Source organism: Hypomesus nipponensis, chromosome 26 (assembly GCF_054491055.1).
Source record: "Hypomesus nipponensis isolate SF chromosome 26, ASM5449105v1, whole genome shotgun sequence".
Lineage (NCBI taxonomy): Eukaryota > Metazoa > Chordata > Actinopteri > Osmeriformes > Osmeridae > Hypomesus > Hypomesus nipponensis.
This window is the reverse complement of record NC_140386.1, coordinates 2,831,865-2,859,797: the sequence shown is the minus strand read 5'-3', so window position 1 is coordinate 2,859,797 and position 27,933 is coordinate 2,831,865. Positions and strand designations below refer to the sequence as shown.

Below are 27,933 nucleotides of genomic sequence, written 5' to 3'. Positions count from 1 at the left end.
TGGGGTGTCATTTAGGCATTGTGAGTGCAAGACCTGTAGACAACACAGAGGCAGATGGAGGACAATAATTAACAACTTGCTAACTAAACAAACCATCCTTAATCAGACACTGATGATACACAGTTAACATGACATCATCATCATTACTGCAAGTCTTACCTTAGCCGTTACTACTGTGTTGTCACTGTCCTTTGGTCGGAATGTGTGTAAATCCTGTACCCAGCCATTGCTGAAATGTCCGTGTGCTTCAAGGGATTTATAGTTTTTAAATTGTTCACTGGTATACGCGCTTATACCATAAAATACATAGTTCACTATATCCAGGTATGAGGATGTAGGTAGCAATGCGGGGTCAGCATTCCAACTTACTGCAGTCAGCTTGTATGGATCTGTGTCTTGAATCGATGCAAATTTTTTGACATATCGGTCCCTGGCATTTTTGTTGAGTTTGTGTCGCAGAATGGGCTTTTCTCCGTTTTTTGTGCTTCTCCATTTTTGCGATTTATTGGCATATAATCGGAGTAAATTCTCATCCGTTCTCATCGACTGCAAGTTGGCGGTACCTGGAAAATGGCGGCGCGGTGACGTCACACACAACAAAACCACGTGTCTGACAAAGACCGATAGCACCTGAACCTTCATGCAGACCGCGATGAAACGTCTCATTCGAATCGCTTTGTCCTCAACTAACACTGGAACGAAATGGGCTACGATGACGTGAGCTTGATTCTTCCCGCTTGCTTCTCCATGCAGTCTCTCGAAAGGCGTCGAGTTTTCACTGTAGCTCCCCAGTAATACGTGCAGACACACTAATCTTTGTAAAGAACAGGGTGATCTTTATTTCATCGTTGTAGATCATCAATCCCGTGAAAACTGCAGATAAAAATATACTTACAACAGCTGCTTGCAGAAACTTCATTGTATTAGCACAAGCTACTGTCTTAACACAGCAAGCGATCCGGCTAAGCTAGCTAAAACAGGCAACATATCAACATACCTTGTTGGCAACAATTACTAAAAGGAGCTAAATAACGGATCTTGTTTCTTCAACAAACATGTTTCTTACAGCTTCAATAGGACATTAGCTTAACAGCTGCTTTATACATTTTTGCTAATGGAATGCGCTTATAGCTGCATAGCAGAGGCCTGTTCCATAAAGCGAGTTAACCGAATAAGCCAGATTTATGTCAGTTAGTCGGACTCATTTCTAGTTCATCGAACTTGGTTACTATGGCTGCGAAACTAGTCTGGTCAGACTAACTGTCAGGCTTAGCGTGACTTGGTGATAACCAGACGTTCCTGTAACACGGCAAAACGATAATTTACCACATATATTCTAATTTTCTTATTCTCATCCATTCAATCTGTTCAACATTGATAGAAAATCAACTTAAATAGCCTACAACATTTAGCCTAATGCATTAAACAATGATGAACAATGCTTTGATAGGCTACACACCATAGCCGTCAATGTATGGATGTTAGTTTGTGATTTCAAATGTTTAGGCATCAGGCATAGGCCTATATCTCAATTTAAATTATCAGAGTATAATTATCATAGCAATATAATTGTTAACAGTAGCCTACAATTGCAAAACAAACCTAAATCCGCCCTCAATTTCCCAGACACAAAAACCATGTAAAAAAGTTAGGCTACTGGATGTATTGATTAATAGTAGGCTTTTTATTTTAAACAATGTCAAAAAAGCCAATTTAGATGAGTTTAGAGGGTTTCTTTTAATCAACGAAGTAAAGGTCTAAAAAGTTCCTCGACCTACGTAGCCTGTCGTTCACAACGTCAATCATGGCGTGTCATTTCATTTTGATTGAAGCGGTGGATGAGGGAGCTGTCATAGTACACGATTTAAAGGGAACGTTCTTTCTGGAAGAAGTCACGGGGCCGTGTGCATTGCTTTTGCCGGGGTGGATTATATGATCCATGTTTTACCTCTCGGGCTGTTTAAGAATAGGATGCACGCGCAATTAGCTTGACTACTTCAATCTGACTTAAATTAGTAGGATTGCGTGAGCTGAAATTGGCCTTTATGGAACCGCTTTAGCTCCGCTTGACTAATTAAACTAATTAAAGTCTGGTTTGGGACTTTAAGTCCAGCTTTTTTGAGCGGCCTTTATGGAACAGGCCACTGGTATTGTATAAAATTTTAAGATGACATTGAAATTGTCTTCTGAAATTGACATATTTTTCCAAACAATTAAAAATCTTGAAACAAAAACATGCTTAAACTTAAAAAAGATTACAAAAACAGTAGAAAATTACAAGGTTTCCACTGGTATACAACATGACTGAACAGTCACAGGTGCTTAAAAAACTGAATTGCTAGTGTTTTGGAGTCGTTTTCTCTGCCACAACTTAAATATTAAATATAGCTGCAAGCAGCAATGGAGGGGCCAAGCAGTCCAGAGCAGGACAAGGCCTCCATAGCACTTGCGCTAAAATTAAGTCACAGCAACCTATTGCACTCATGCAACACGCCAAGTTTGGTTGAAATATCTGTTTGCGTTTGCCGCCTTTGATCAGCTCTACCGAACAAACGGTTTTAAAAATGGAAAATCCATCCAACACCTTTGTAAAGCTTGGTCTGAAGATCATCTGTGCCAAATTTTGTAAATATTGGACAACATTTGGGGTGTACAAAAGGTTTTTACACTTTTCCATTAACGCCAGAATGGCGGCCGCGTTAATTCGGTTGTTATGAAATATTATCGATGGTCAAGCTTGATATCTTACATCAACAGACAAATAAATTACTTTATTGAGGTAAACACTTCAACAGTTATTAGCCAAAACACTTATATGCTTCCGGCCACGCCCCCTTTTAGTCACATGACACAAGTAAGGCACCCTTGAGACAACTGATGTATGGTTTCATGTGTCGACTGGACAAGTCTGAGAACTGAATAGTAGAGGCTCTGGTCAACCCTCTAAAGAGCTGCTATCGATTTACTTGAAACTTAAGACAACATTGGCACAAAAGTCTTCATACTTTTTAATGCACTGTCTTATCTATGTTTTATCTTTTTTTTCCCCTCTCTTTTTTATAGCTCTATGTCTGTTATTTTATATGGAACTTGGCGTCTGAAATAAAGATTGATATATATGTATATTAGTGCTGTCAAACGATTACAATATTTAATCGCGATTAATCGCATTAATGTCATAGTTAACTCGCGATTAATCACAATTAATGTCTAATATCCGTAAACGGGCTCTGCTACTACTCTTTAGCCAGCTCGCAAGCCAAATGAGTGTTTGGCGTGCCTGTTGTTTTGTTTCCGGTCTAGCTAGATCCGGTGTGGTGTTGTAGTTTTTCTAACGTCGGTAGTTGTTGCAACAGCATGTGAAAAAAACTACAAAGTTTGCTAGGCCAAAAAGAGCGTTAATCGCGCGATAAAATAATTGACGCCGTTAATTTGGGTTTGCGTTAACGCCGTTAATAACGCGTTAAACTGACAGCACTAATGTATATATATATTTACATACATTTATATACATTTACATTACATTTATGCATTTAGCAGACGCTTTTATCCATAGCGACTTCCAAGAGAGAGCTTAACAAAAGAGCATAGGTCGCTGATCATAACAACGAGGTAGTCCCAAACATTGCAAGCAGCCAAAACATGAAGCATTCATTGTGAAAAAACGAAACAAGTGCCGCAGTTATACAAGTTACAAATTAAAACAACAAGAACCACAAAAAGTGCAGGACTGTACCTGTAGAAGAACAATCAACAGTAAAATATTTCACAGCGAGTACAAGACTTAACTTTGTTATATCTAACCTACAAGAGCAACAAGTTACTCAATAAGAGTCATTGTGATCCTGGAGGAAGCTAACATCAAGTCCAGCCAAGCATTCCTAAGTGCCGTTGTACTCCCGGAACAAGTGCGTCTTGAGCCTTAGTCCAACTTGGAGAGGACAAGTGCTTGGACAAGCAGCTGGGTGGAGTGCTCAGACAGGTATCTCCTGATCTTCTGGATGTTGTAGAGGGTGAATCTACACGACCAGGAGACCGCAGCAATGTGGGGCGTGAGGTAGAGCTCGTCATCCATGGTAACCCCAAGGTTCCTGGCAGAGGATGAGGGGGTCACTGTCGCAGATCCCAGGGTGATTGAGAGGTCGTGGGAGATGGAGGGTTTGGCCGGGATGATGAGAAGTTCTGTTTTGGCGAGGTTCAGCTGGAGGTGTTGCTCGGTCATCCAGGTGGAGATGTCTGCGAGGCAGGCCTTAATCCTAGCTGAGATCCCCAGATTGGTCGGGGGGAACGACAGGTACAGCTGCGTGTCATCAGCGTAGCAGTTGTAGGAGAAGCCATGGGAGGTGATGATCGGTCCAAGTGAGGTGGTGTACAGAGAGAAGAGGAGGGGTCCAAGCTGGCGAGGGCCTGACAGTTTGCCTCCCCAGGACACCTGGTAGGATCTTCCCGACAGGTAGGATGAGATCCACTGGAGTGCAGTGCCAGTGATGCCCATCTCAGAAAGTCTGAAGAACAGGATCTTGTGGTTAACCGTGTCAAACGCTGCAGAAAGGTCCAGCAGAATGATGACGGATGACCTGGAAGCCGCTCTGGCAGACTGGAGGGCAGTGGTGACTGAAAGAAGGGCAGTGTCTGTGGAGTGTCTTGAAGTCTTGAAGCCCGATTGGTTGGGGTCAAGCAGGTTGTTCTGAGAGAGAAAGTAAGACAGTTGGTTAGATACAGCACGTTCAATCGTTTTTGAAAAGAAGGGTAGCAGTGATACCGGTCTGTAGTTCTGGAGGATGGCAGGGTTAAGGGAGGGTTTTTTGAGTAGAGGGGTAACTCTGGACTGTTTGAAGGCAGAGGGGAAGGTGCCAGAGGTTAGAGAGGAGTTTAGGACATGGAGAAGAAAAGTTATGATGGAGGGGGAGATGGTTTGAAAGAGAGGGGAGGGGATAGGATCAAGGGGAGAGGAGGTGGGGCGATGAGAGAGAATGAGGTCAGAGATCTCTGCCTCGGACAGGGGAGAAAAAGAGTTTAGACATTTAGTTGGGTCAGTCGTGGAGGGTGAGAGGGTAGGAAAGGTGGGTTTAGGGAACCGACTGCTAATGTCGGCGACTTATTTCTCAAAGAAGGAGGAGAAGTCATCTGCTGTCAGGGTGGAAGGAGGGGGTGGGGGAGGTGGGTTAAGAAGGGTGGAGAAGGTAGAAAAAAGCTTATGGGGGTTTGAAGCAGAGTTAATTTTGTTCAGAAAGTAGAGGGTTTTAGCACCAGTTATGTGAGAAGAGAAGGATTTAAGGAGGGAGTGATACTTACCAAGGTCCAGACCGTCTTTGGACTTTTGCCATCTCCTCTCAGCTGCCCGAAGGGTGGACCGTTCCTCACGAACAACATCCGTAAGCCACGGGCAGGAGGGAGAAGATCGCGCAGGCCTGGTTGACAGGGGACAGAGAGAGTCAAGTGATGCAGTTAATGTGGTCAACAAGGTGTCGGTGGCAGTGTTAGTGGGGTGGGACGAGAACTCGTCAATGGGAGGGAGGGAGGATGTTACAATAGAGGAGAAATGGGAGGGAGATGGGGAGCAGAGGTTGCGGCGGAAAGTTACAAGGGGAGGGGAGGTAGGTGGGGTTGGAGGGAGAGAGAATTGGATAAAGTAGTGATCAGAAGTGTGCAGTGGGGTTACAGAGGTTAAGTCAGTGATACAGTTACGTGTCAGGACGAGGTCTAGCTGTTTGCCTGCCTTGTGGGTCGCCGGTGTGCTCAGCAGCGTCAGGTCAAAGTAAGTCAGGAGAGACAAGAAGTCGACGGCCTGCGTTCCTTGGAGGTGGATGTTGGAGTCCCCCAGGACTATCAGGAGGGTTCCATCATCCGGGAGGACACTGACATTGATATATATATATATATATATATATATATATATATATATATATATATATATATATATATATATATATATATATATATATATATATATATATATATATATATATATATATATATATATATATATATATATATATATATATATATATATATATATATATATATATATATATATACACACACACACACACATCAATGTTTCAGGATTTGTATAACTTTTTACCATTGCATACAAAATTGGAAATACAATGCCAACAAGATCAGCTTTTGTTAGTGTTTCTTTGCCTTTACTAGCAATGTTTAAGGATTTGGAGACCTTTTTACCATGGCATACAAAATCAGAAATGCAATACCATCAAGATCCACAAGGCCTTTCCTAGAGACCAAGGAATGAGTGGGGGCTTGGTCAGCCCATACTCTCTTGAAATGTTGCGTGTGCGTCTTATCAAGCCTGCGCATGTGTCAAGGGAAGGCTGAGGGTGTGGGGATTTGGAGCACGCGCGGGCAGGAGGAGGGGAGAGAGGATTTATCAAAAAAGCTCTAGAAATTAGCCAAGCATGCATATTTAAAATATTCACTAAAAATCTACTTTTCATCTTACATTCAACTTTCTTTTTTTTTATTCTCAAGAGTCTTCATATGAACTAGTGATAGTATCAGAGTATCCGTTTTAGACCGGTGGATGTGTAAAGCATTTTTCATATGGTAACATGATGTAGTGTCTTCCACCGATATGCCAACTTTGGTTTTGATATCTCAAAGATTTGCTGAGATTTGATCCAATTTCCTGTTTGGCGGCTTTTCTGCAGAATTTGATTGGCTGTTCTGGACAAACGGTTTTGAAAATCAAATATCCTTCAATAACTTTTGTGAGGCTTGGTCTGAAGATCATATATGGTAATTTTGAAGAAGATTTGACAACATTTGTAGGAGGAGTAGGCTTTCAAAAACTAACAATTACAATAGGTGCCTCGCAGCTTCGTTGCTTGGCCCCTAAATATCAAGCCATCAGAACATAGACTGGCTGTTGATTTTCTTGCATTCTCCAAAAGTTACTCTTGATTATTATTCTGATGAGGCTGGTTCTGATTCTGAAGCACTTTTGTATATTTGTGAGTAGGAGATGGTGGACATGTGGTGATGTGCTTGTCTAGGTGTGTATGCAAGTAGAGGGGGGTGGCTGTGAGGGGGGCATCTGTACCGTGGGGGGTGGAGGATATATAAGTGGCATCTGGTTTTGGGTAGATGGCAATACATCAGGGTGATCACACTCCTGAGCATCATATAAAGCATTCATAATTGTTCCCTTAACTCCATTCTTGATCCGAGTATTTTGAATCAACCTTAACTCCCCTGTTACTTGTGCCCCAAAGGTGCTGTTACTGTCAGCAGCTGGCCTGCTGCTACCCACCTGAAAAGCAGTTAACATTTCCTGCAAAATCTTGAGTCTCTCCAATTCAATGAAATCAGTTTGGCTTTTTTTCCCGCTTTTGTGCAGGGTTGAGTGGTGTAGGAAAAGAAAATTCATCATCAGTCTGTAAAGTAGATGGCTGACACACAGTTGCTGGCAACTCCACAGTTATGTCCTCAGACATCCGAAATGCGTCATCACCTGGATCACTGGTGAAGTGGCGGATCTAAGGGGTGGCAAGGTGTGGCAGCTGCCACCCCAATAAAAAATACAGCCACCACAAAACATTTTTAAAATGCATTTAGCAGTCACTTTTATCCAAAGCGAGAGCTTTACAAAAGTGCATAAGTCACTGATCATAACAACGAGATAGCCCCAAACATTGCGGGTAGCCAAAACATGAAGCATACATTGTGAAAAACCAAATAAGTCCCAAAGGGAAGAACCATAAAAGCATAATTAAGCACAAGTTACAATTGAACAACATGAACCTCAATCTTCCCATTGAAAAATATTATTTGTACATTACAGACAATTTCAATAAATAATATTAATGTTACTGTTTAATTTAAACGACAATGTTATAACCTAATCATTTACCATAGGGAGTACTGTACGCCCCCTACTTTGGGTTTTTATTAGTCTCGAGGAGGCCACCCAACAATTTCCTTCTGCCACCCTGAATGAAAATCTCGAGATCCGCCCCTGCACTGGTGGGGTCATTCACTGCAGGAAGGGCATCTTTAATTGACTGAATAAGCAGTAAAAAGCGCATTAGGTGATGTATTACCTATAGGCTTATGTGATAAATGGATTTAAAAAATAAAGCTATAAAAATTGCAGGAAACAACAAAGCTACAGTAATAGCACTTACACTGCTTTGAGAGGCGCCTTGGATGACATGCAGTGTTGGGTAAGTTTCTTCAAAAAAGTAATTTATTACTAATTACTTCATCAATATTGTAATAAAATTACTTTTGTAATTACTGTCTGAAAAGTAATTTAATTACTCAATAAGTAATGTAATGCATTACTTCTTACAATCCCTAAAAACCTTGACTGGATAGACAACAGAAAGGAAAGTCTTTCAATAATAAGTCAAACTTGGAACAGTTTAGCCTTTTAGCTTTTTAAAACATAGCCTATTAATACTTAACATTTTAGTAGCACGTGTAACCTGTAACCAAATGTAACCTTCTTTCATCTTTAGTTACCAAACAATAGGTGCATAACACAAAAGCTTAACTTTAAGTTAAACATGACATCACAGGATTCTACAGTACGCAGCAGTAGCATCTCTTCCTGCGATCTAGTTTGCAATATTTTTTTTAAGCTCACTTTCAGACACTTTCTGCACTGGCGATGTAAAATCAAGTTTTGCCTGCTTAACAGGTGTTGCTGAGGTGTTATCTGTCGATGCCAGAGTAAATTCCTAGTCTGTGCAAACTTTCATGATGAACATGGATCACTCAAAACTGTTCGTTGATGGTGCCTTGTGAGGTGCTTCAGTAGGTTACTTGTGCTAGCCGCAGCCGCATATCGTTTTTTCTCCCCAGGACATAGCTTGCACTTTACATTAATGTTCTTGTACTTGGAATATTTCCATTTGGTAAAACAGCTAGAGCTACTTGCTGCAGCTGAGTCCGAAATCTTCCACTTCAAACAGCTAGAGCCCGCGCTTATGCAGCAAAAACTTGCGTCTCCCGTGCAACTGCACTACAGCTAACGATTTTAAAGAGGCAGCGACTTTTACCTTAAAACGATACATTTCGATTTTAATTCAATATTGATTTATACAGAACTGTTTGACTAATTTACAGTATGTAACGCAAGTACATTACAAGTAACTGTAATTAAATTACTACTAGTAATCCCTTATTTACTTTTTCAGTGGATAAGTAATTTAATTACAGTAACGCGTTACTTAGTAACCCAACACTGATGACATGTTTCCTCAAAAACATCAGTGACAGCAGCAGCCACTTTTGTTTGCTTGTGACTGGCTTTTCCCAACTCCCCCTGGGTTTGTCTTCCAGAAGCTTGGAGGATTGGGTTCTTAAAGGCCATATGGCAGGTTAACCACCCCAGTCGATTAATGGGCACTTAAAGCACTCAAGGTATGTATATTATTCTAGAAATCTCCAAATGGTGTCTCAAAATTGTGTTAAAGACCAGTTTTTGTCATTTTTTGTGTTAGCATTAGCATATTAGTGTAATTTGACCAACAAAGATGAGCTGTAATATCATACAAATGATAACAATTGAGGTGTTATAAAAACTGTATTTATTACATTAAGCATTTACACAATTTCTGCAGAATTAAACACTTTCTGTTATGTATTGTATTGCAGCTTTGTCCCAATATCTCTTCAGACTGTGCAGCTAATTTGATGCTCAACACTTGAATTTATTACTTACTGGATTATTTACTGCGTCTTTGTCAGTTACATCATCAGGGCTTGGACATACTGTGACTTGCTAAAGTAGGCAAATGGCTAGTAGTAGAACATAACATTTTATAAAAAATTCAGTCAATCAAACAGCTGCAAGACCCAGTAAAATGTTATATACAGCTAGCAAACTAACATTACCTAGCATCGCTAACGACATTAGCTAACTCAACTTTGGTAGGCTATCCTCAGTATTTGCAAGCTAGCTAGTGCAAGTAACATGCCATTTTATTTTGTTTGATTTAAACTTGTCCAGTGGGGCAAGTACATTCTCTTCCACTTGCCCTACAAATCTAGCCTAGCTGCCAGCCCAACTTCTCCCGCCCACAAAATAATTTGTTCGGGAAGTTGGATCTGGAGGGTCTCGTATTGGGGACAACTACAGAAAACCCAGAATCGGGACGGCCCAATTGCCAGGGCGGGCTTTATACGATGAAGGACAGATGATCAACAGTAACGTAATCAACAACGTCACGAAAGAGCCCTTGGGTTGAATTTGTTTTCAACAAACAACATAATACGTTGCTCTGATTGGTTGTAGGTCTATCCAATTGAGCATAGAGGCATTTGTTTTACGAGTTCGGTTGAAACACGCTCCGTACTCAAAGCCCAACGGAGAGTTTTCAGACTCATATTCTGACTAGAATTATGAGTATGACAACGTCAGGCTACTACAAATCCACTTGTCCCGGACAATCATGTCATTGTAGTTCAGATAAGTAGACTAGTACTACCGGTAAACGTAGCTCTATCTAGATCTAGATATCATGCTAGCTATGGGTAGGGTTGCCAACCGTCCCGATTTGTCCGGGACATCCCGATTTATGGGTGATTTTGATTTGTCTCGTCCGGGACAGCTCCAGTTGAATTTTCCAATCACAACCTTGCCGGCCGGTATTCATATTCAGTGAACTGCAAACAGGTCCGCGTGTCAAAAGGGATTTCTGGTATATCCAAGTTAAGTTACTCAGGAGCTCTGTTGACATAGACTTAGCTAACGTTAGCTACAGCTTGATGAATTGAGTCATTGAACACAGGAGGAGAGAACACAACGTTAGCCAGCTAGCTAAAGCTCCAGTGGAAAATTCCAAATTAACATATGCAGCCCTTAGTGCCGCTTACACACAAAAGTGACACTGTCAGATCAAAAGCTAATTTGAGACAATATAGATATAATATAACATAATATGAAGATGGAAAACCAGGCTAAGAAACGTAAACGTAATTACCTTCAATAGACAACGTTTTACCAATTGGACAAACGGCTATGTTTGTTTGTTTCAAGCTCCAAAAACTATTTTTCGCTGAAATCAGCCCAAAAAATTCGCTCGCTCACAACGCGTGCTCGCATTAACCATGGAAGTCCCTAATTAGCATCACATCAGGCACAGAATTTGCATACATTAGCAGGGGGCAACCCTAGCTATGGGCTAGCTATGGGCTAACTTGCCAGTCCCACCTGTAAAATCCCCCCAAGATCATCCCAAATTAAATATTTTCCCCTACGTTGTAAACATCTTTCCAATTAGATGTCCCACGTTTTGATGGTACGAGCAGAACCCATATTAGACATTCTCTGGTACGAGCCTAGTGTTTTTTCTAATTGATTTCAATGGTCTCAAAGCAGTCTTTGGTCTGTTGTCTCCCCAACGTGATGTCATGCAATGCATTGTGGGGGAAAGAAAAATCATTGCCAAAAGTAACTACTTTTTTCGTATTATATTGCGTTTTGTATCTTTACTACCAACAAGCAATTAGCACAAATTCGTTGGAAAAATGTACCTGCCATATGGACTTTAAAGATGTGGCCCTCATCTTTACTTCTTCCACTGCAATATTCACCAGAAAATGTTGTGAACTTCTCAGATAGGCTTAAGGTTGTGTGTTGCAACTTATAATGTAATAAAGACTCATAATGTAATAACGGCTCATAACGGCTCATAATGTAATAATTTCAATGTAATAAAAGTTCATAATGTAATAATCGTCTCATAATGTAATGAACTCACGGACGCGTAACGTAATAAGGGCTTTGCGCATAATGTAATACTGTAATAACTTATTACATTAAGAACCTTATTGATACCGCTCATAATGTTATAACAGCTCATAATGTAATAATAGCACATATAGTGAGAAAAGTGTTGCATTATCATAATGTTTACTTCTGCCATCCCTGCAGGAGTGGAAGGAAATGCTTTCACCTGTGTCTGTCTCTCAGCAAGATCACACATTTCTGCAAACATGCTGGAGCATTAGCCAACTTAGATGCCATATACTGAACCTCGCTCCCAATTAGTGGCAGGCCTCATAAAAAGGAAGAGAAGCCTTAATCTGTAACGCATCATCCTCCATGGGTCAAATCCATGGTATAAAGGCAACAACTGTATACTGACAACTAATGCACTTTTGGGCACAGGTTTGTTTTTGAGTTTGACTATGATTTGTACATTGGTTGCGCTACAGTAACCAACTCAAAAGCTGTCAGGAGAAGAGGTTGGATTAGTGAAGAAGGAGGGGGACTGTAGTTCATGTAGTTTAATGTTCTTTGCTACAATAACTAATAACTCCTGCGATAAACACATTTAAAATTGGACTTTTCAAAAAAGTAAGTGAACACTCTTTCTTTCCATACAACCTTATGAAGACCTTCCAATAAAAATTTAGCATTTTTTTTGTGTTGGTCTTTAATGCCAATTTAATAAAGGCTTTTAAACATTATTTTCCTACTACTTACGTGAAATACATGATACAAGCAGCATAACATGTTAATTCAAACTTCTTTTATTTTGGAACTTTTGAACAATAACAAAAAAGTCATCAAAAACTTGGATATCTGAACATCAAATTAGTCTCACAATATCTACCAGCTATACAGGTACAGGTCGAAAAATTAGAATATCGTGCAAAAGTTCATTTATTTCAGTAATTCAACTTTATAGGTGAAAATAATATCTTATACAGACTCATTACATGCAAAGTGAGATATGTGAAGCCTTTATTTGTTATAATTGTGATTATTATGGCTTACAGTTTATAAAAACCCCAAATTCAAAATCTCAGAAAATTAGAATATTACATAATATCAATAAAAAAAGGATTTTAAATACAGAAATGTCGGCCCTCTAGAAAGTATAATCATGCATATGTACTAAGTACTTGGTTTGGGCCCCTTTTGCATGAATTATTGCCTAAATGCAGCGTGGCATGGATGCTATCAGCCTGTGGCACTGCTGAGGTGTTATGGAAGCCCAGGTTCTTCTGGTAGATGGCTGTGGTGACTTTGGACTTGATAACACAGTGGACCAACAGCAGCAGATGACATGATACCTCAAATCATCACTGATCCAAATTAAATGTTGCGTTTCATTTGGAAATCAAGGTTCCACAGTCTAGAGGAAGAGTGGAGGGGCACAAAATCCAAGGGGCTTGAAGACCACTGTCAAGTTTCAACAGTCAGTGATGATTTGAGGCACCATGTCATCTGATGGTGTTGGTCCACTGTGTAATCAAGTCCAAAGTCACCACAGCTGTCTACCAGGATATTTTAGAGCACTTCATGCTTCTGTCTGTTGACAAGCTTTATGGAGATGCTGAATTACTTTTTCCAGCAAGACTTGACACCTGTCCACAGTGCCAAAACCACAAGTAACTGGTTGACTGACCATGGTATTACTGTGTTGATTGACCAGACAACTCTCCTGACCTGAACCCAATAGAGAAACTATGGACTATTGTCAAGAGGAAGATGATACACACCAGACCCAACAATACAGACGAGCTGAAGGCCACTATCAAAGCAACCTGGGCTTCCATAACACCTCAGCAGTGCCACAGACTGATGGCATCCATGCCACACCGCATTTAGGCAATAATTTGTGCAAAAGGGGTCCAAACCAAGTACTTAGTACATATGCATGATTATACTTTATAGAGGGCCGACATTTCTGTATTTAAAATCCTTTTTTTATTGATTTTATGTAATATTCTAATTTTCTGAGATTTTGAATTTGGGGTTTTCATAAGATGTAAGCCAAAATCATCACAATTATAACAAATAAAGGCTTGAAATATCTCACTTTGAATGTAATGAGTCTATATAATATATTAGTTTCACCATTTAGGTTGAATTACTGAAATAGATGAACTTTTGCACGATATTCAAATTTTTCGACCTGTACCTGTATACAGTTTGTGAGTCTAGAACAGACATAGGGATGTCATAGAAAACATGAACCAGCTCAAAGGCTCTTTAAATGTAAACACAGCCTGTCAGGACACAAAAGTAAAAATATAAGTTCAAATAAATTTAACTAAACAATATGCCTATAAACATGATCATAAATTATAGTTGCCAACAAAAATAAAGTTAAGGGGGCTCCATTTGTCAGTGGTCAGTGACTGTGCCAGTGATCACTCAAATCACTTTATTTCTTCCAATGAATGTCTTTAATATGGAACCATCCAAAGGATATATGTCGAATCACGATCCATGCTGTAAACCACCTGGCATTTTGGCTGAAGAGCTGCCTGATGTTGGATGCAAGGCCACTATTACGTCCAGCTGCTTTATATAACCTACAAATACCAATGCTGCAGTCTTCATCCGTCACAATATTTAAACATTCCACCAAAGAATCACGTATAAAAATTATTGGTAGGAATGGCAGGGTTAGCTCTCTGAACAAGTTGGAAACTCTGTTGAAGGTGCCCAGCATTGTCATATCCATCAACAGGCAATACTGGATAATGGTTGACAGTACAATCAAAGGCAAATTAGGGCTAGCAATGAAGTCAGGGTCAGCAGGGAAGATATGTTTTGGCACTGTAGGACATGCAGAAGGAACAGTATCAGGGTCAGTGTAACGGACAGTGTGGAGGTCATCATGTAGGACATCATTGGGATCACCATAAGGAACATCACATGAGTCACCATGTAGGACATCACTGGAATCTCCAGGAGGGTAATTGGTGGGGTCAGAGTGATGGTCAGAGTCAGGGTTTGAATGGTGATCAGAGTCAGGGACAGCATCATAGCCAGTACTATAAAGAAGCACCCTCTGCTTCTCTGCTCTCTGAATTCTTCGAATGAATGGTCTGACTGGTCCATCAAGACTAACATAATGGTCCCCACAACCTTCAGCAAAATGGCCTAGAATCAGCAATGGCAGACTTTCATCGTAGTGACCATGTGGGGAGACTATTGCTGTTGCATCAACTCCAAGCGTTGACACAATCATAAACTGTACATTGAATATGGTGGATGTTCTTTGTAGAGTCAAATGATCACCATATGTACCACTGTGCTGCATGCTTTGCACATAGTCATCCCATTGCCCTTCCACAAAATTAGAAAGATGTATTCCATTCATGGCATGTGGGTGAAGCATTAGGTCTGATACAATTTCTTGCCTTAAAGATGTTGCAGACCGAGAAATTCCAAGTGAGGCAAGTTGGTCAACCATGGCAGCAAACTGGCAGCTGCCATCTGAATTAGGGTCCAAACGAATCCTGAAACCTAGTGATCCAAAGGATTCTAACCTCATTCCATGGGTGATGGGCGGAACAACTGTATGCGTTGATGTTTTCTGGCCTTGTGCTCAGAACGCTGCTTCTCCCGCTCCCTTGTGGCACTTGTCACATCACATACTGCAAACCATTTGATATGTAGATGGCCTGGGTTGCCTAGCATTCGGAACTTGACTTTGTATTTCGACAGATCTGCATTTCTTTTGACAACTATACCTGGTATCACAGCGTATCGTTTTGAAAATCTGGGACCTGTGCTGACCCTCACCAACACTTTGTCCTGTAAGTTGTAAACTGATGGTGGTGGATTTCCCCTTGATTTAATCGTACGTTTCATGCAACGCTCCGTAGCCTTTAATGCCCTCCTTCGTATCTTCCTGCGGTTTTGCTCAAACTTACTCATGTTCTGTTCTAAGTCTTCAGGAACTGCATCAGAAACTGAGCCGGGGCTAGCATCACCTGTATTGCTGGATAAGTGAAGAGTCCTGATGTTATTCTTCCTCCCATAATACACTTCAAATGGAGACATCCAGTTGAGAACCTCTTTTTTGTCCAGATTCATAACTCTTGCATACTTTGGCATATGTGCTGCCCAGTTAACACCTCCTCGTTTGAAATTCACAAAGTCATACATGATTTTTCGACGTAGCACCTGGTGTGTTCTCTCAACTTTACCTTGGCTCTGGGGGTGGTATGGAGAGCTCTGAATGACTTTGACCTGATATGATACCATCAGCTTCTGGACGGCACCTTTGAATTCTTTGCCCTGATCATGCTGCAAAATGTTTGGTGGGCCATGTTCAGTGTAGATTTCAATGAGATGTTTAGCAATCTCTTTGCTCTCTTTGCTCTTCAGAGGGCGTAGCCATATGTATCTGCTACACACATCAAGGATGGTTAGAATGTACCTATATCTAACGATTCTATGCTTGACAGCCCATCTCCCCATGTCGAGAAGGTCGATTTGATGACGCTCTTGAACTGTTTTAGCCCTGATCGGCTTGGGAATGGCCTTGTTTTGAAAAGTAGCTCTGCGAAGTTGATAGCGCCTGGACCTGTCCAATACCTTTTGCACATTTTGTGTACTGATACCGGAATACTTATCCTTTAGGTATACGTTAAGTTTTCTGGCACCACAACCCTTGGTCTCTTCAAGCCCTGTCTTCACAATGCCTTTGAAGCTTGTCTTTTTTGCCACCAATTTCCCATCGTATATCAACGTCTTGCCGTCTTCCAATAGCCCAAACAAGTGCTTATTCCTCCAGAGACGAACAAGGGCAGCGCGTTGGACCCTTGTCCTTTCTTTAACAGGAATGCCAAATTCTCCTCTCAGTGCTTTAACAATGACATCATATGTCTCATCATCCATTTCTCGACTTCCATGGCCTTGAATGTCACTAACCAAAAGGGCCAGTGTGAATAGGACCAAGATTGTCATGCCCAGTTTTATTGTTCCTTTTCTGTGAATAAAACAAAATTCAGTGAATCAGTAGACATTGAGGTGGGGTATGCAGAAACTCTTTATATTCAGCATCACTAGATTAATGTAAATATTATGATTTTAACAAATCATTTATGTACATACATTTTAGGATGTTGTGTACCCCTACAAATAATTTGATAACAAAACGTCTTCTCAACCGCCAGTCCACATCATACTTTTATGGTCCAAGTGGGACTTGAATCGGCAACCTTTAAGTCCCCTAGCCAAGTCCCTATGGACTGAGCTATTGCCGCCCCAGCTAAAACATACAACACTATTATAACAAACATCTTAATACACAAGAAATAGCTGCTAGCTAAAACACAAGAAATAGCTGCTAGCTAAAACACAAGAAATAGCTGCTAGCTAAAACACAAGAAATAGCTGCTAGCTAAAACACAAAAAATAGCTGCTAGCTTAAACATACACATTATCCTACAAACATCTTATTAATACACATAATTTAAACAGATAAGGTGTATGGCTTGGTTTAACAAATATATATATATTGAACTTTAAAGGTCACAACTAGGGCTGCTTACCTGCAAAAGTCACAGTAGAAGTGAGCACGGCGTTCTCAGAATCCCAACTAGTGGCTCAACTGTTATTTCACATCAATAAAATGTGAGAGTGCAATTACTATTAAATAGTACTTGGTTTCACAAATTTTGTTTACTATTGTACTGAAGCCCATGCCTTTTGCTTTTACTTGCAGCTTTGTTTGAGAGGTTAAATTATTATTATTATCACTATATGTGCTATTATTACATTATGAACTGTTATAACATTATGAGCGGTATCAATAAGGTTCTTAATGTAATAAGTTATTACAGTATTACATTATGCGCAAAGCCCTTATTACGTTACGCGTCCGTGATTTCATTACATTATGAGACGATTATTACATTATGAACTTTTATTACATTGAAATTATTACATTATGAGCCGTTATGAGCCGTTATTACATTATGAGTCTTTATTACATTATAAGTTGCAACATTGTGTTTTCAGATCTTGTAGGAGAGGTTCAAAGACTTTATCATAACCATAGGTTTTACATCATCGGATTTGCACAAAACTGACAAGTAGATAGACGATAACGAGGAATGAGACCCCGGAGGCCAGTTAGCCAATACCAATATACCGCACAAAGCTTGTGTTTTTTCCGCAAGGTGCCAAGGGGGTTACAAGTTTGAAAGTCATCCACATAAAAAGTTTGGATGATTCTTGGCTTTTCTCCAGAGAAGAAACAATTTTCCTTAAATAGGAAACCATCTCTTGAGGACCTGAACTTAACCCAGAATGTGTCTTCCTGTCTTTGATGGCCCTCAACAATTTTTATTAATGATATCCCCTCTACATAACAGCTAATGTAAGGACTTCAATATTGGGACATATTTGTTTTTTGCATCAAGAATGTATTCAACTGGCTCTACAACACTGAAGTTCTCCTTGTAATACTGCTTACGCAGATATGCGGTACTAAGAGAGACACCTTTTGTATGGACCTTTGTACAGGATTACCAGAACAAATTGCATTTACAGTTTTTTAAATTATAAGTTAATCGACAGGGATGTTTCGCTGATGAAATATTTCCCTTACAATGTCACAAGATAACAAAACAGGTGCACCAATCAGATGATGGAATTCCCCTAAAAAACCTTGGCAGCTGAGCTTGGCACATGGACCAAATGCTCCAAGTTCAGCAAATCAGCTGCAAATCTTTGCTCTATGACCTTCTGTAAGTCCTCAATATGATAACTATTTGAAGGAATGGCAGTATCTGACTGCTCTACACACTCCTGACTATTTGTCTCCAATTCATTCACAGATGATATCCTAGTAGTAATAACTACTCCAGGTTTAAAATTAACCAATGTATGATGGCAGTGTTTTCGGTTTTTGTGTGATGTAAACGTACAATAAATGTTTGCTTTAAAGTCACAGCCTAAAAACATACAAATGACTGTCTAATTTCTTTTGAGATGTGTATATATGTACAAAATAATCCCTCTCTGATGCTAAATCACTACAAGCACCAAGGTGACAACTGAATATCGCTTCCTCCTTGTGAGTGGCTTCTGTTAAGTGGATTTTACTTTGGTGGACACTAAGTGCATTCCACGTCTTAAATGTGGACAGTAGACAGTGAGGGTATGTACATGGAAAGCGAGAACTACATCCAAAATGTGGATGCTTAAACTTGTAGTGATGCAAAAGCTTGGGCCTACTTGACAGAGTTTCTGGACACCCCTTACATCTCCGCATTCCAACCACCCAGCCCTGTAACATAAAGTATAACAAGCTCAACATTACTGACAGTTATTTTTCTTATCATTTAAGCTCAGGGGTCTGTCCTTCGTACGTCGCTTATTACATCCGAGATCAAATGATACATCCAAGAAGACATCATCTTTGAATGTTTCTGATACTGTTAAAGGTTATTTAAAATGGCTTTGTCTGTGCGAGTAGGTCCATTTTCACGTATAAACAATTGATAAACAACCATACTAGTTTTTTCAATCTGTAACTTTCAATTATTTTTGGAAATATACTTAAAGAAAACGTATTTGGGGTTTTAATAGCAACACAACATAATTAAATATGACACTTGCCAAAGTATTTGATTGTGTTTGCTGTTCAAATAGGATCCTATGAAAGAAAATATTTAGAATCAGTGAGGTGAACCAAAACAAAGACTTCCCATTAGTTATAAACTGTGCTAACGTTAGTTGCCCCGATACAATTTCATGTCAGCATCCTCCGCACATGTGTGCAGAACAATGGCGAATTGCACATGCAAGATCACCATGATTTATACAGAACACAGATAAACTCGAGCAATGAAAGCATGATACAGTGGACAAGTTGAGCATATAAGGAAACAGAACTCAACTTAAATACTTTAATACTATCTGAAAAATGTACAACTACAAAACATGCATTTTCACACCAGCACAAGCAGCAAAATGCAAAAGACTACCGTTTGAGACCCTGAGTTTGCCCATATTTTAGCGGACACTTTGACTAGTCTACCTTTACCGGGGCTTTAGCAACGCATCGGCTGTAATTTACCAAACGCTGCACGTGACTTTTGTGCCTACAATTAGCCACTTAAGGCGAAAAAACTAAGATAATCGGCATGACACCAAGATGCCTAAAAGATGCAAAATGTGAAACTAAAACGGCCAGCAAATGCTAGAGAACACCGTGATTACGTGCCAGCTAACTAGCTAGAGCTAGCTAGGCTAACACCAGCACAACATTAAAAGCTGAGAAAAAAAGAAGCCAAATATTGCTGAATATGATGAACAAGCTGCTGATTACTTTAAGTACGTCCTTTTGTTAGTATTTAGATGCATAAAAACAGATTTAATCTTACCTTTCAAAATTAACTCCAGCAACCAGACTTGTTCTTCTCATTTGCCGTCTTTTAAATAACTGCCGTTTTTTTCCCGGGCAGGTAGGCTGTGTTCTCGCGTTATCTCGTGATCTCACGAGACCATAGAATGCAACATCAGCTGGCTATATGTTATCTTGTTATCTCAACACGATTGAATCTAACAACTGTTAAGTTGTTGAATTGTATCCAAATCCTACATGATTCAATCACGTTCACCTTTGAAACATGACACAATATTGTTAAAATTACATGTTACAGTTTTGTAAATCCAATAACCAGACAGTTTCCTCTTTTTCAGTGTACCATTAGTTCTTAATACTGTGTAGGTTTACACACTTTAGCATCAATGACAGCATGCAGCCTTTTGTAATAACTGTCTATGAGGCCTCAAATTCTTGCAGGTGGTATAGCTACCCATTTGTCCTAGCAAAATCCCTCCCAGGTCAGGCAAAGTCATTGGTCGTCAGGCATGAAGCGCACATTTGAGATCTCCCTAGAGTGGCTCCAGAACTTTCACCTTTTTCTGCTGGAACCATATAATGCTTTGGGTCATTGTCATGCGGAAAGTCCAAGAGCGACCTGAATTCCTGCTGCATTCATCTTGTCATACATTTTCCCAAGATTCCCTGTGACTTTTAGAGCTCACACTCCCCCAAAGCATCACTGAGCCACCACCATGCTTCACAGTGGGGATGGTATTGTTTTCACAACAGGCCTTGTTGACCCCTCTCCAAAAATAGCGCTTGTGACCATAAAGTTCCAATTTGGTCTTGTCACTCCAAAGTACAGTGTGTCAGAAGCTGTGAGGCATGTCAAGGTGTTGTCGGGCATATTGTAAGTATACTTTTTTTGTGGCATTGGTGCAGTAAAAGTCGACCATGCAGCAAAAACATTTTCAAGTATCATCGTATTGTGCTCCACACCGTCTTTTTCTAGAGCAGCCTGTATTTCTCCCGAGGTTACCTGTGGGTTTTTCTTTGTATCCAAAACAATTTGTCTGGCTGTTGTGGCTGAAATCTTTCTGGGTCTACCTGTCCTTGGCTTGGTATAATTTTTTATTTTATTTTTCAATTCTTAAGTGAACAGTACTCACTGGCATTTTCAAGACTTGGGAGATCTTGAGATCTTTTTATATCCTTTTCCATCTGTATAAAGTTCAATTACCTTGTTATGCAGGTCTTTTGACAGTTGTTTTCCGATCCCCATGGCTCAGTAAGTAGCCTGCTCAGTGCATCCATGTGACAGATAACAACATCATTGACTATTTATACACATACATTCATTCCAATTTAAAAAGGCACTGGTGTGGGAAATTAAACTTTAATCACCATTTAAACCTGTATATGTCACCTTGTGTGTCTGTAACAAGGCCTATAAATTCAAGTGTGTGTGTAAACTTTTGATCAGGCCTATTTAGGTGATTTTTGTTAACATTAGGATTTATAAAAGAGCCAAAAAAACATGTGATAATTCATGGCGTCCTATGATCACTATCCTTAAATAACAGACTTTTTTTTCTATTGTCATATTTTCCAAATCAATGTCAAAATTTCACAATTGCTGCCAGAGTATGCAAAATTTTGCGCACAACTGTACTTGGTATAAGATTCTCTATGCTATCTAATGTTCCAATTTCCTCCCCTTTTATTGCACAGATTCCTTAAGTATATCGTGCCCATTAATTCCAACATAAGAAAATATTACATTTTATTGATCAATTATTAAGTCTAAATCTTAGAGGGACCCTTTCAAGTTCTTTCCTTACACCAGCACTTATTGGCCCTAAAAGGTTCATGATTACCTATAATTAACCCTGAAAATGACATACCAGGCCTTAATACAAATACATTTTCAAGCAAGGACTACTAGTCTTTAAAATGTAAAAGATTTCGAAAATTCAGAAGTTACACAGGGGTGAACTACGAAATATAAATTAATCAGTATATTTGAAAGACATCGGGTGATGGTTCTTTAAGAGCACTTAATGCTGTATTAAGTCCACAGGACTCTGTAATGGAATCTGTAGACATAGAAATATATATTGGCATATTTGAAGTAATACATAAGTCAAGTTTGTAGAATTGTTTACAGACAGTGTGGTCTTAAGAGATGTACATGTGTGATACAATAGTTCAGTATTAAAAACCTACCAACATGAAAAAATCTTTCCCAGTTCTTTCCCTGTGATTCAACATGAGTTACTGGATGCAAGATGCATCCCCCCTCTTCTGGGAGGCATCCATATAGAGTACACACACAACACAAACACACACATACAGTAGTATGAACAAAATGTACACACAAGACTACTATGCAAAATATACAGTATAAACCAAAGTTTCACCAAGCATTGGCATTACACAGCAATGAGAGATGGCCTTTTAAGATGAAGAGGAGATATTCACAGAAGATACAATGGTCTCTCTTGGCAAGTGTTCTGGCTCATCTTTATTGGGGTGTGATGAGTTATCTGACTTGCTCCTGCTGAACTCAGCACTCATGATGGGTCTGGTGAATTTTTCAGCAGGCTGTATGCAGACACTGCAGCACATGAGCATCTTAAGGAAGGCACAACGCATCTCATTGCTAGTGAGTGTGTAGATCAGCGGGTTCATGGCTGAGTTGAGCACGGCCAGAGCCAGGAACCACTCAGCTTTATAAAGGATAGAGCACATGCGGATTTCACAGGCCACATCAAACAGCAGAAGGATGAAGAGAGGTGCCCAGCAGGCAATGAAGCAACTCAGGACAATGATGACAGTCTTTAGGAGGGCCATGGACTTCTCAGAACTTTTGTTACTGGTACCTCCACCACCACGACCGTTAGAGACTTTACGGAAGACCAGCTTGCGACTGCGTGTACGCACCAGTGCATAGATGCGTGCATAAAGAACAACAATGGCCATTAGGATGATGCTGAAGACAGTGGTACAGAAGAGGATGTAGGTTTTGTGGTAAAGTGGGAGAACTGTAGAACACTTGGACATGCTTTCAATACAGTTCCAACCCATAAATGGTAGGCCACCCAAGATGGCAGCAATCATCCACACTGTACTAATGAGCATAAAGACGCGCCAAGTATTGCCATTGTTGTGGAGCTTCATCTTAAGCATTGTGAGGTGTCGCTCTATTGCGATGGCCAGTAAGCTGAAGACTGAAGCAGCCAAAGCCACAAACATGCTCCCCTCCCTGAAAAACCATTGTGTTGGGGTCAGTTTGTATGTGTTGGCTCCCGACAACAAGATGTTGGCAGTGTATACCACCCCTGCCAACAAGTCTGAAAGGGCTAAGTTTCCAATGAAGTAATACATGGGTTTGTGGAATTTCTTGGTCCTCCAAATTGTGAGCAGGACTAAAACATTCTCAAGTGTTATGAAGCAACATACAATTATAAAAATCACTGAATCTGCCTTGAGCCTAGAATCCTGTTCCACTTTGCGAAACTTCCCAGTATAATTGTAGTGTTTAGCTATCAAGTCCGAATACATGGATTCAGCCATAGCCCTATTCTGTTGAAATATAATCCCAGGATCTGTAGTTTCAAATGTAGTCCACTTAGGGGTGCTGGCAGTCCAAGGCAAAACAGGAAAATGTATTCCTTTGTTCTTATTTGCTTGTCATTGCAGATCCTGAAGTCAAGTAGTAATCCTCATTGTCACAGGTTATTCTAAGAAAAAATGTATACATCTGGAAACTCCTGAGAAAAATAGAAGAATTATCTAAGACCGCTTAGATACTCAGTAATTGTATTTAGGCTCATATTGTATCCTCAATTGCCCCCTAAAATCAGTGTGTCCAAAATCCAAAACTAAAATAGGTCTTCTGACCAAACTATATATATTTTTACCTTATTTGAACACAAGAAATATTCTAGGTTTGTAACTCAAAATCAAACTGTAGGCCAACATCTATATATTTCACTTGGTCAACTTCCACGCAATTTAAAAGGGATTAGGACAGAATTATTGTCAGAAGCAATGAGATGGCTATCAGGCACTGTATATTTTTTAATACACCTTAAATGTGTTAATAAGTTAGGTTAATATACATTTTTAGGTTAACATTTCTTTTTTTATAATGACACTAAAAAAACAATTATCAAAGAATTGGAATAGGACACTGTTACCAATATAGATAGAACATAACAAATAAAACAAACTTCCTGAGATACACATAACTAATGTGAAACACATTAAGTTATTGGATACAGTATTAATGATTAAAACAACCCTGTCATAATGTATCATGAGTTGATAATATACTGTAGACCAATTGAGAATGTGGTCAATTGTATCAATTCTGAATTATGTGAAATAATTAAACATTTTGTTAACCTTGAAACATTGTTTGCCTGTGTATCTAATATTGAGTTGTTGTCTTACCTTAAAGACAGATATCCATACAGCTAAAGGTAGATTATAAAGGTTTATACAAAACTTGTTTTTTTCAAAAATCTTTCCTTCAAAACGTATATTTCCCCACTCTGTGTGAATGAGTGTTGAGATGTGGTCTGTCAGTAATGTTTCCACTGGACTGAATGCAGTGAGCCTGAGAAAATATTTTTTTCCCCAGTACAACCCACTAATTCAATAGTACTCCCCCTCCCCCAGTGCCTTTTAGTTGGTCAAAGAGTGGGCAGTTTATTTTGATCTGTAGGCTATGAGGGAAATGTCTGCCAGACATAACATGGCTTGGTTTAATACTTGATTCTGAGTATACTAACAATGGAAGTTTAAAACTGAATTTGTTACAACAGTATGGTCTTTTTGATAATAATAAAAAAAACCTCCATCTTAAATTGTAGAATATTTGTGTTTATTAATAATTCATATTGTTTATCTTTTATTGTTTGTGGCGAGATGTCATGAGTCAATGAGGGGTATGTGCCTCATTTTTTGCATTGCCTCAAAATGAATTCTGTAACAATTTATCCACATCTATCTGAGTCATGCTTTGGTAGAACTGTACTTTCAACTTTCTCCCAATAAAAATAAAATCCAAATGAAATAATTGGAACTAAACATGTAACAACTTCATTTTAATTGTTTAACAGGCGTAGCTAAATATTATTTATTCAAACATATTAAGAATAGTACCTCGATGAGTTGAAGTCTTCTACATACACAATGTTGGCTACATTTTTACATTTACAGATTGAAAGAAAACATGAAGAAATGGAAACAAGCTAATTAAAAACAACAAAAGCATCTCTAAAAGAATTCCTCTATTAAATATCCTTTTGTTGGGTTCATTGGGAAGGCACCAGCTGTGCACATTTACCCCCCACATTAATACAATGTGAATGAGTATCCTACCCCCCACCCCTTAGCCATTACCCCTGCCCCATTTATTCTGGCCATTATCACATGTGCTTCCCTGTCTCTTCAGGTCTGCTGCTTGGCCTGGCTCTGTCTCGCTCAGACTTAGGGGTTGGGCCCAAACAGGACACATGGCATTGCCTTCTTATGTATGCTTGAGAGAGACAAAGACCAAGACAGAGTATCTGTCAGTGTGTGAGCTTATGTATGTATGAGTACATTTGTCCTAATAGGCAAGTCTACAGTTATGACAGACTGGACATTAAAGTGACACGAATGAACACATGAAAACTGTTATAAATGTTGAAACAACAATATATCCAGTACAACATGCACTAAAAAGTATATTTCAAAAGTACCATGACAAGTATTGCACAGAAGGTGCAGCGTAAGTTGCCTTCAGGTCAAGGTAGAGTTTGAAGAAGTGAATCCTGAGACCTTGTTGGAAGAAAGGCAGTGACTGAGAGTTACGTAGTGTCATGAGATCATTCCACCTCTGGAATTTAAGGAAAGAGAAGCACAACAGGGTGCGTGAGTGGGAACCCATCCACAGATTAGCTATGATATTATTATGTATGCTTATGTATACCCTTTAAAGGTCACATGACATGAATACTTAACTTTAGGAGGTTATTTAACATTAATATGAGTTCCCCTAGCCTGCCTTTGGTCCCCCAGTGGCTAGAATTTTCGATAGGTGTAAACCAAGCCTTGAGTGTTCTTCTCCGCCTTTGACAAAATGAAGGCTCAAACGCTCTGTTTGAAAATCTCCTCCTTGTGACGTCGTAAGAGCAAGGTTACCTCCCCTCTCTCTGCTTTGCCCGCCCAGATCATCTGGCCCGCCCATAAGAAACTGAGCTACCACCGTGCAAGGGCGAGTGCGATATCAGTTTTTTCTGGAGAGACATCATGGCGAGCAAACGAACGAAGCATAACAGTTGCTCAGTGCTTGGATGTACAAATGCAAACAAAAGTCTTTTTTTAGTTCCTTCATCCGAGCCTCTGCTCTGCATAACCAGTCTCTCAATGTTATGTTCGCTGGAAATGCGCCGACACAACCTCTCAAAGTTTAGCATGTCTGCGCCAAACATTTCAGCCACCACTGTTTCCTTAACTTGAGCCAATACAAAGTTGGCCTTGCTGACTGTCTGAAATTAAATTCTGAATCAGTACTCCTTGGTCCAGCTACAGACCTCGGACAAATAAGTCAACTAACGCTATATAATTTTGTTGCTTACTATATGGTTACCTAGCTTGCTACCCTTAGAATCTGTCTGTAACATTAGCTCTGCAGCTAACAGCTGAGGTACTGTCGCTAATGTAAAGGTAGATAGCATCCAGTATGTGTGTGATACACATTCTGTAACGCAGTGTTGTACGCTTCGTTGTCATGTCGATAACGTTCTGCTGTTGGTGTTATGGCGCGCTATCCACCTTTCCCTACATTGAAATGACTTAGTGTGCAGCTTTGCAAACCAGGGTTATCAGATGAAAATGGGCAAATTCGAGGCATCTTACAGCAACGGGTCTACGAGCCATACATCCACTGTAAACATTAGCGCATGGTGCCCCCTCTCTCCTCCTCATTAGCATTTAAAGCTACAGACACAGAAACAGCGCATTCTGTGGACAGCTCATTGTAGGACTACTTGTAGTGGCTATAATTCTGCACCAAGGCTGAATTTCGGGAAAGAGACTAAAGATACAGTATTAGGGGACCACTAAGGCCTATATAAAAGCATCCAAAAACAGCATTTCATGTGACCTTTAAAATAGTGTTGCCAAATTATATAATGTATCTATTTTATGAAATTTAAAGGACAGAGGGTTTGAGTGTGGACTGCTAGGTTTATTGAGCATATTGATGTATATCACGCCAGTGGAAGACATTAACAATTTGAAACAACTTTAAAAAAATATTCCTGACTGGCATTAACATACACTGTTTTGGCCACCACATAGTTATTTTATTGCATAGTGCAATAGAGTCTGTGTGCACGGATGCATACATGAGAGAGAGAAAGAATGTGAGAGGAAAATGACTCAAGCGGAAAAGGAAAACTAACAAAGGAAACCCTTCCTTCTTTAACAGGTCTCTTTGTTTAACTCTATGACAGGCAGTTGAACATTTGTTTTACTTTGACAAGTAGCCAAACCGAAATGTCAAAAGTTATGTTTAATAACCTATATGAGATACATGAAATCTCTGACAAATATGGCACATCAAAAGCAAAGGTATTTCCATCAAATCTTACCAAATGGAGACAAGACAGGCAAATATTTAACATATCTTGATATTTTGCATCTCAAAGAGCAATGGAGGATGACAATATGACTTATGACTATATTAATAGAAAACAGTTCAGATTTCACATTGCTAAAACCACAATGACAATGTTTTATCTGGTTTTTATCTGCCTTTTCCCTTGTATCATGGTTTGGTAACCTTGGTCCCTGGAAAACAAAAATGATCTGA

The 27,933-nt window shown here is 39.6% G+C and overlaps 1 protein-coding gene and 1 pseudogene across 1 annotated transcript; both read right to left on the bottom strand.

The window, feature by feature from the left end:
- Nucleotides 1–7,012: 7,012 nt before the first annotated feature.
- Nucleotides 7,013–14,755, bottom strand: LOC146221008 (uncharacterized; annotated as a pseudogene).
- A 2,950-nt stretch (nt 14,756–17,705) lies between these two features.
- Nucleotides 17,706–24,639, bottom strand: s1pr1 (sphingosine-1-phosphate receptor 1). The gene has a single exon (XM_084693131.1). The coding sequence runs from the start codon at nt 23,637–23,639 to the stop codon at nt 22,521–22,523; it is 1,119 nt and encodes a 372-aa protein (XP_084549257.1). The 5' UTR covers nt 23,640–24,639; the 3' UTR covers nt 17,706–22,520.
- Between the last annotated feature and the right edge of the window lie 3,294 nt (nt 24,640–27,933).